Source organism: Vidua chalybeata, chromosome 28 (assembly GCF_026979565.1).
Source record: "Vidua chalybeata isolate OUT-0048 chromosome 28, bVidCha1 merged haplotype, whole genome shotgun sequence".
Classification (NCBI taxonomy): Eukaryota; Metazoa; Chordata; class Aves; order Passeriformes; family Viduidae; genus Vidua; species Vidua chalybeata.
The window spans coordinates 3,153,784-3,163,404 of NC_071557.1; the positions used below are offsets into that span (position 1 = coordinate 3,153,784).

Below are 9,621 nucleotides of genomic sequence, written 5' to 3' on the forward strand. Positions count from 1 at the left end.
CAGTTGGGGCCCCCACCATATCCCAAATCCCCAGAACCACAGGCAGCACTGGCATACAAAGGAAATCTTTATTAAGTCCGAGGTAGCAGCAGTGACAGGGGGCCAGAGGGCAGCCCCCAGGGCCCCCGAGCAGGATGGTGTCCACAGCACTACAGCAATGGAGGCAAAGCTGAACACTGCAGAGCCTGCAAGAGGGCTACCCCACGACTCCCCAGCCCTTTGTTCCAGGGCAGGCAAGGACCAACCTCTGTCCTTCCCCCAAGAAATCACTACCAGGGGATTGGTAGAAGTGAGAAAGTGGCCCTCAGTAACTGCTTATCTACAGCTACAGCAGATCAGGGGGGTCACCTGGGGGCAGATACAGCCCTGGTAGCGCACCCCCACAATGTTAGCGTCAAGACAGTTATATTTAAAAAAAAAAAAAAAAAAGATACTTCAGTGACAGCACTATGCGCAGATGGGCGCAGCCGCCACCCCACAGCAGGCAGCTTCAGTGGCTCCTCAAGGGAAGACAGCAGTGGGAAGCAGGAGCAGTGGGAGCCCTGGTGCCCTCACACCTTCAGGACAGCAAACCTGAAGACAGCCATGATGGCAGCACTAATGAGGCCGGAGATGGGGACAGTGACAAACCACGCCATGAAGATGTTTCGGAATAGGCACCAGTCCACTGCCTTCCTGGAGCGCAGCCAGCCCACTGAGACGACTGAACCCACCTGCAGAAGGAGTCAGGGCACGGCTCAGCACCAGAGCAGCCATCTGTACCCCCCAAACATGCGCTCCTTCACCCCTCAGGCCAGAGCCCTGGGTCCTGCTCCAGCCTGTGGGGACCTCACCAAGCACAGGCAGGGAATGCAGGGCAAGGAGTTGCCACCCCAGAGGGTTGACAGGACCAGGATCCTGCAGCACTTGGGCTCCCAGGGCCTCATGGCAGAGCCTAGGGGACCATGAAAGGGGTTTTGTTCTCCCATCATCTCCCGAGTGCCCCAGGGACCCACCCCGAGGCTGAGCAGCCACGCCAACCTTACATTGAGATGCAAGCGGCAGAGCTGGGAGCTGACAGCAGCCAGTGGCCCAGAGCATGGCCTCCCACACAGCTCAGCCCTATGAGCACCAAGATTTGGGAACACTGCCTTCACACTGAGCCAAAGCCATCCCCCCCTACCCCTCCTACCTTGCAGTGGGTTGTACTGATTGGGAGGCCGACATTGGAGGCAATGACCACCGTCAGTGCTGACGCCAGCTCAATGCTGAAGCCGCTGCAGGGACAGAAAGCAGATCAGAATAGGGGCACTGGATACCCCAAAACACCCAGTGGGCTCAGCTCAAGGCAGCACAGCTTGGCTCTCCAGACCCCTGGGTGAACCCCCCCGGGTTGCAGCAAGGTGTTGGAGCCACACACACCCTAGCTCCACCACTGAAATTCCCAAGAGAGAATGGAGAGGGGCTCGTGGAACAGAATGTAGCTTTCAGGCTGCATGGAACCTCCCCTCAGCTCCATGGTAGCCCTTACCTGGATGGTGTGATGGGAGTCAGGTCCTTCCCCATCGTCTGGATGACTCTCCTTCCCCAGACCCACAGGCCAATGCAAATCCCTGCACCCCCATAGAGAAGCAGCCAGATGGGAGTTGCCACCTTGGTAGCCACATCGCCCGTCTGATAGACCAGGAAGAGTGCAACCAGGGGCCCAATGGCATTGCTGGAAGAGAAAGAGGATCTGGTCTAGAGGGCCAGAGGCTCTTGGCAAGATAGAATATCCCTGGAAGTGTTCAAGGCCAGGTTAGATGGCACATGGAGCAACCTGGTCAAGAGGAACATGTCCATGGCAGGGGGTTGGAACAAGATTTAAGGTCCCTTCCACCCAAAACTATTTTGTGATTCCATGATTCTGTGAGCACTAGCCCCAGCTAGCAGCCTCCCTGGCTCCCACTAACTCCACTGACCTGACATCATTGCCACCGTGAGCGAAGGAGCCAAAACAGGCTGTGAGGATCTGCAAGAACTGGAAGAGTAGAGACACCTCAGGCTTGTCCTGCTCATGCCACTCTTCCAGGGAGCTACTGCTGCCCTTGCGGTCACTGGCACCCAGCTCTGCCTGGGCTGTGTTCAGGTCCACGTCTACAGCCGGGTGTGCATCTGCCACTGCGTTGCAGTAGCTCGTGTAGCTGTCCATGCGGACCCTCTTCTTAGTGTCCACCACAGACCAGCTGAGCTTCTCCCCCTCCTCGCTGTCCCTGGCACGCAGAGAGTCCAGGGGCATGCCACAGATGGCCATGGTGTAGGAGGTATAGCTGTTATTGCGCCGCAGGGGCTTGTCCCCCGAGTCCCCCATGCAGTCCCCCATCTTGGCTAGGTGCAGCTTGTGGAGCAGCTCCTTGTAGAGGCCGGAGTCCTTGTGCACAGTGTGGTACTGGTACTGCCCACCTGAGCCCAGCTGGTGGCCCACTGCCTGGCTCAGGTGGACCAGGTTGCCATTGGGCAGCCGCACAGCTCCTGCCAGCAGGGACAGCGGGTGGAGGGGTTAGCACTAAGGGGTGCCCAGGGTTGGGGAAGTCTTACCACCCGAATCACCCCCTGCTACTCACCACTGTCAATGCTTGTTTCCTTCAGGTCGAGGCTCGGAAGCCTGTCCTGCTCTGGGGCCTCCTCCAGCTCCCCCAGGTTGAAGGAGACCATCCTCTCCTCCAGCACTGCCCGGGGGGGGATGGCTGACCCGGCATCAGCAGCAGGGCCCTTAGCATCGCCCAAGGGCATCTTGGCCTCCTCTTGCTCCTCCTTTGGGCAAACATTCTTCTCCATCAAGGGGCTTTCAGAAGGACTTGATTTTATCTCTCCTGTGAAGAGGGGCAGCCACCATCAAAACCCTTTCCTCCACTGCACCCAATGCCAGCAGCAAGCCCACACCCTTTGCCACTCAGATTTATGGCAGCCAAATTTACAGCTTCTCCACATCCTGAACTTTGGAAACTGCTGGACAGTCACACCTTGTCCCGGGCACAACAGCCAAACCATCTAAGCCAGCTCATCCCCTATTTTTAGACACCCCCACCCACACGGGGTGTGGTGAACACATTTATGGGGCTTTTATGTCAGTAATGTCTAGTGCAGAGGTTCCTCTTTGGGCCATGTTTGTCCCATCCCTGTGGGCACTTCTGGAGCAGCTATGACCCCTGAAGCTGACAGAGAGGCGCCCAGAAGAGCCCAGATCCTCTACCAGCCCAGCAGCTCTAGCCTGGGCTCCTCTCCAGCTTCCACTGGTGGATGACAAACCCAAACAGGAGCTGGCCTCCACCCCACAAAGGCAGCCTGGTTTCCTGTCCACCCTGAGGAGCCAAACCAGCAGCACCAAGCTGTGGAACCTGAGGCTGTTCCTCCGCCTCTAACAGTAAAAGCATGTTTTCTCCAGGTGAAAACATGAGGTCAGCTCCTTCAGACAACAACCAAAACCGCCTTCTTGTCACAAACATGACCATTTCCCTGTCACTTTGTTTGCCTCAGGGGCTGGGTTGTGGCATCAGCCCTTCATCCTGGCATCCAGTCCCTGCAGAACTGTCTCCCCCTGCATGCCCACCTCCTCCCAGGGATGCTCTGGGCAGGCAGGGAGTATGCCTGACAGGCAGAAGAGCCCACCTCACCTCACAGGCAGGAGTTAAGTTAAACAGCTGGAGGATTGTCAAGAGCAGCCATAAAGCTGTTAGTCACACCCCAATTACACCAGCACAGCAAAGACATCCCCTCATCACCAACTCCCAAGGCCTCAGCTTGCACACATCATTGATATTCAGGACCACATGCAGTTCCAAGCACTGCTCCGGAGGCAGAGCTCCAGGCTGATCCTTTGGATGCCTTTCAATAGTGTTTTGGATTTTTTGCTACAGGGAAAGGATTTCGTCAGCTTTAAACTTGTGATCTGCATCAGCCAGGCCAAGGGATTGCTCAGCAGGTATGAGAAGATTAAAGGTTACAACAGGCACGTTGCCTCTTGCCTTCTCTCTCCTCTATTAAGAGCAGGACAAGCTGTCTGATACTGCCCACAGCTCCAGGAGGGATCACCCTGCAGATCAATCAGCCCCAGACACTGTTCAGCAGCACAACCGCTGCTCCTGGGGGGGTTTTGGGTGCCTGGGTTAGGAGCAGGCAGAGCCCAGTGTGGTGAGTGCCCCAGTGACTCAGAGCAGGTTAATCCCCGAGTGAAGACGAGGATTCTGTTAATAACAGCCCCACAGCTTAATGGGATCTCCCACTGGGAAGAGAAGTCGGTTAGCCAGAGCGTGCCCTTCCCCAAGGATCACAGAGGGACGTGGTACTTACGGTCAATTTTCTTCTTCATTCTTGGACATACAAAGAACCAGACGATGAGAGCACAGACAACAGCACTCCCCGCCGAAATTAGGAGGGTACCCCACAGAGGAAGTTTGTCAAAGCCCAGCACTAGGAAATAAAACAACGGATCTTTGAAAACCTCCGGGCAAGACCCTCCTCGATATATGACTTTGGTTTTCCCAGGCATAGGGACTCCATCACCTGCAACAGCCCTGAGCTAATCCACCTGCTAGGGAGAAAAACTGCTGGGAAGGCATCACTGACCATGCTGAGACCCCAGGTATACTCTCAGCCCCACAGGTCATACCCCTTCAGCAGCTAACCCTTCAGAGCCCCTTCCCACAGCCAAACCCTGCACAGAGTGGTGCATGCCCCGGGCTCCACACAGCTCTTGTCTCCTCATTTGCTGCAATGTCAAAGGAAAAAACAGCTCCCAGTGTGGCTGCTGCAGCGCTGGTGCTGCTTCCCTGCTCTGGGGAGGACACAGACGCTTGGGCTGCTCCCCCCCAGAGCTCTCCAGCCCCTGCAGCTGTTGGGGAGAGCAGCTCTTCTGCTCCAGGAGTCAATAGGAATTTAGGCTGCATGGCATCTGAGGTGATACATGACCCACTTAGGAGCATTCTCACAGGCAGCCTGACTTTGAGCAGAGAACTGGCATCACACAAGCCCAGGTAGGGAATCAGGTGCTTGTGACTATCCAAACCCTGCATTTGCTGCTGCAGGCAGTGACTTACTGCTCCTGAAGCAGCCCAAACGCCTCAACCAGGCACAGGTCTGCCTGCAAACTATGTGCTCAAGCAACCTAGAGCTCACTCAGCAGTTCAGGGCTCAGGATAAACACAGATCCACTTTGGACATGCCAAGTGATCAAGTGATTTTGGAGCAGCCCCGGTGCCCCCAGCAGCACCACCACAGGCCTGTCCTCCTCTCCCCCATGCTGGAGAGCTCGGGGAAGCTGACATCCCTCCAAAAAATTTTCCAGCCACTGTTTACAGAGTAAGCTCTGCCAGAGCCAGCACTGCCTGCCCGCATCCCACCTCCAGAGGCTCCTCCACAACAGGAAACCCACGCTCACACCAGAAAACAGCTCAGGCCGAGTCATCCCAGCAAACAACGGAGGTGACTGAGCCTCTAGCTCCACAGGCAAATCCACCTATCCCTGCTGAGCCCTCTCTTAGTCCTGCTCGTGACCTGTCCCCTGCAACACAGCATCTTAGTTTGACTTTTCCACCTGAAGCTCAGACTCTGCAGCACATGTGCCAGCTCTTCTCAACAAGAGTAATTAGCTTGTTTTTAGGGACAGGATGAACCAGGAGGCACAGCCCCATTCCCTGCTCATAGCCCCACCACCGGCAGCCTGAAGAGCCTCTTTGGCAGCCAGCAGATACCTGAGTTTTAGCACAGGTAAGAGAAGGGAAGGGGAAGTCATGTTATTGGCCAGTCCTGGGAAGTCTAAGGAGAAAGGTCTGGAGGAGTTTAGTTTGAGCAGGTCTCTTTGGTTGGGCAACTACCTAGCCCAGAGAGTGCAGGCTAGCCTGCCGCCTTCCGTAACCGGCACAGGCCAGCCGCCTTCTAGGAGATCTCAGCCCTGTAAAGCAAAAAAGGGGTAAATCGTGCATTTAATGGAGGCTTTAGAAAGAATTTCAAAATTCAGGGTCAAGCATTCTGCTGTGCACTTACAGGGCGCCCCAGTGTACATGATGGAGAAGAGGTTGATTCCCACAGTGCAAGCATAGAAGACGGGCAAAGCTCGCAGGCCATTAGGAACAGGATCTGCCTAGAAAACACAAACCAGTGCTGTAGAGAGGTAGACTGGGGGGCTGTGCAGCAGCCAAGGAGCAGCTTAGCAACAAATTCTTTCCAGAAGGGGTTTGTGCCCTCAGTCACCTACAGGTGACAGCTCCCAACAGCCTTTAGGGAACAACCCACAGTCAGATGGCCCCTGGCTGGGAGGGCAGGAGGTGGAACAATACCTGGATCCCACTTGGCTCCCCAGAGAGCTAGGGCAGGCCCAGCCAAGGGTTCCAGCACTCCCAAGCCTGGAACAACTCATCTCTATCTGGCTTCTGAACCCTTTCCCTGGCTCCCCAAACTGGCACCTCCACTTATATTTTTCTTTCAAATCCCCAAGAACTTTCAAAGTTTTTACCCCTTTCCAACTGACTTGAACAAAATAAAAAGTCCATTAGTCACAAAGGAGCTTATTTGACCACATATCTGGCAGCAAGGCCCTCACCCCAGCAGCAGGAGCGTTTAATCCCCACTGCTGCCCAGCAATTGGGATTTGGCAGCAGGACAAGCACACCAAGCCTTCCTGAATGCCAAGCAGCACAGAGCAACCGGACTGTTCAGCACCAAGATGGAGCATGACAGGGCCAGCTTTGGGAGGCTGGTTACACAAGGTTACTGTGACAGTGGTGACGCTGAGCTGCTTTAAAGGGCTGCCAGTGATAAGATCTTAACATCTCTTCAATCCTTAGAGGTAAAACTTCAAGGAATTTAACCTCAGATATGCAGAAGAAAATGCTGGAGTTTCTCTGCATAGCTGGGGTCTCAGGTGGAAGGAATGTGGTTTCCCCAGCCTCAGGAACAATTCTCCTCCCAGCTGAGGAATGCCATGGCTGTGGATAACCACCTTCACCTGCAGCCCACCCCATGGGGAAAAAAGAAAAAAATCCTTACACCAGGATTTTGGAAAAGCCCAGCTGACAGCTCTGGTATTATCATTTCTGAGCTACTTCATTACTGGGAAACAGGGCTGTTCCTGCCAAAGCCAGGCAAGACAACTCCCATGTTTCAGAGGAGAGGTGATGCCCCAAAACCCTCCAAGTCCAATCTGTGGAGTGGCCACAGGCCCCATTTTCTCACTACTTCAGCTCCCAAAGGGCTCCCCTGATGCCAACATATACACTCCAGGATGTGCCAGCAGAAGCCCTGGTGACCACAAGCCAGCCAACGAGTCCATTGAGAGCAGCCAAGAGCCCCAAAGTACCAGAAAACAGGGCAGATAGCCCTTACCTTACAGAGGATGAACCTCTGGACGAGGAAGAACAGGATAGCAGACATGATGCCCGAAAGAAGGGGTGAGATGAACCAGGACAACACTAGAAAGTGGGAGGCACAATCAGCATCCTACTGCTGGAAAAGGAAGCCCAGGCACACATGGTGTCCATGGCTGGGGTGGTCCTGCCAGCTGGACTTACCAATCTTCAGCAACTCCGACCACTTGACACCTTCTTGCCCTTGGGCCACCAGTGAGAAGCCAATGGTTGCTCCGACGATGCAGTGGGTACCAGAAATGGGGAGCTTCAAGAATGAAGCCATCAGCTGCCACACAGCAGATCCTGGAGAAGAAGCAGCCTACTAAGAAAGCCATCACCCTGGGACATAGTGCCCCTACACTGCAACCTCCCTGCTCCTTACCAGACATGGCGCTGATCGAGCCTGCCATCAGGAGCTGCTGTGTGGAGTTGTACATCTCCACATCAATCAGACCCTTCCGGATGGTCTCACTGACCTTGGCTCCCAGCAGGACAGAGCCCACCGTCTCAAAGATGCTGGCCAGGATGCAGGCCTGCCGCAGGGTCACCACCCCCGAGCCCACAGCCGTGCCAAAGGAGTTAGCCACGTCGTTTGCGCCAACAGAGAAGGCCAGGACGAAGGCAATGATGAAACCCAGGACCAGCATCCAGAGGAAGTCAGCCATGGGGGCGGTGGGCACCGTGGGTTCCATGGCGGGGGCGGGGTGATGGGTTAATAAATTAGGCATAAAATTAAATAGAGGGATCGCTATAGGGCTCGGGGAGACTGCGACGTCCTACGGGCAGGTCGGTCGCAGGGGCTGGGTGCCGCGCCATGGTCTGCGCCGCTCTTCATCCTGCGGGAAAGACAAGAGCTTAGCACCGAATGAGCAGGGTGCTCACAGGCTGAGGACCGGATACCGGCCCTTCCCGCCGCCGGTAACGGCCGCTCCCCCGCGCGCCACCGCCACCGCCCCCTCCCGCCGCCATGTGTGCGTGTGTGCGCGCCCCTGCCCGTCACCTCCGCTCACCGGCTGGGCCGCGCCGGGCCGCGCTAACCAGGAAGCCGCAGCTGCGGGGCCGCTGCAGTGCCGTCGCCGCTGCCTCGCTGCCCTCAGGCCCGGTCCCCACCGTCTCGGCCGCCCCCGCCGCCCGAACTGACGCGGCCACAGCGCCCGGCGCCTTTAACACCGCCCTCCGCCCCCACGTGACCTCAGTCCCGCCCTCCCGCCGGGCCCGGCAGCGCCCTCGCTGGCCATTGGCCCGCCCGCCGAGGGAAAGGGCGGGGCCGCGCTGCCATTGGGTAGCGCCGAGCTCGGAGCCGGGGCCCGGCCCCGCCCCCCCGCGCGGGCAGCGCGCCTGAGAACCACGTGCGCGCTCGGCGTGCTCCGGGTGGAGGGACGGCACCGGCACCGGCACCGGCACCGGCACCGGCACCGGCACCGGCACGGCACGGCACGGCACGGCACAGCCCAGCCCGACAGTGGGCTGACTCGACTCTGGCACGACCCAGCACTGGTGTGGCACATCCTGACGCAGATGTGTGCTCTGCCCTGGCATTGTCTGGCTCAGCCCTGCACGGGTGTGGCCTTGACTGGGTTCGGGCACATCTGGCACGGCTTGCCACCGATGTGGGCTCTGCTCTACTGTGGCACGGGCACAGCCCAGCATGTGTGAGGGCCCAGGCTGGGCTCCAGCACACCCTGACACGGTTTGGCATGGGTGTGGATCCGTGTGGGTCTGGCCCAAATGTGGAACAGTTCTGCTCAGCTCCAGCATGACCAGCCTCTGCCAGGCACAGCAACAGTGCTGCACCAGCTCAGGCGGGCACTGAGCTGCTGACCACCGGGCTGGCACTCCAGTATGGCTCAGTCACACTCCAGCTCTGAACTGGCATCAGGCATGGGCCTTGTGCCTGCACTGGTTGAGACCAGCTCCAACCCAGGGGCACCCACCGGCCTCAGCAAGGAGCACATGTGGGGACTGAAACCAGTACCCACCAGCATCCCCAGCTGAGTGGTGCCAGCTCAGGGGATCCTGCAAGGTCCCAGGAGGTTCCCAGGAGGTCCTGCAGGGTCTGCCCCAGCACCTCCAACCTGGATGACACAGGCAGGGGTGAGCCCCTCCAGCGTGCAGCCATCTGTGCATATGTGTGCTCATGCACATGCTGTGGGCACACATGTGCCCTGAGCAGGGGGAGCGCTGGTGCCCATTCCCATCTCGGGGTGATCATTGCCCAGCAGGAACCACGGCTCAGTGGTCAGAGGCCACAGGCAGCCCC

General features: G+C 57.4%; 1 protein-coding gene across 1 annotated transcript; it reads right to left on the reverse strand.

Moving 5' to 3' along the window:
• Nucleotides 1–49: 49 nt before the first annotated feature.
• On the reverse strand, nucleotides 50–8,504 carry SLC20A1 (solute carrier family 20 member 1). Its single transcript, XM_053966651.1, has 11 exons — nucleotides 8,372–8,504; nucleotides 7,744–8,197; nucleotides 7,524–7,664; nucleotides 7,339–7,424; nucleotides 6,001–6,097; nucleotides 4,309–4,428; nucleotides 2,583–2,831; nucleotides 1,941–2,490; nucleotides 1,511–1,696; nucleotides 1,172–1,256; nucleotides 50–713 (listed from the first exon to the last, which is right to left on the reverse strand). The coding sequence occupies exons 2-11, from the start codon at nucleotides 8,087–8,089 to the stop codon at nucleotides 552–554; spliced, it is 2,022 nt and encodes a 673-aa protein (XP_053822626.1). The 5' UTR covers nucleotides 8,090–8,197; nucleotides 8,372–8,504; the 3' UTR covers nucleotides 50–551.
• Nucleotides 8,505–9,621: the final 1,117 nt, after the last annotated feature.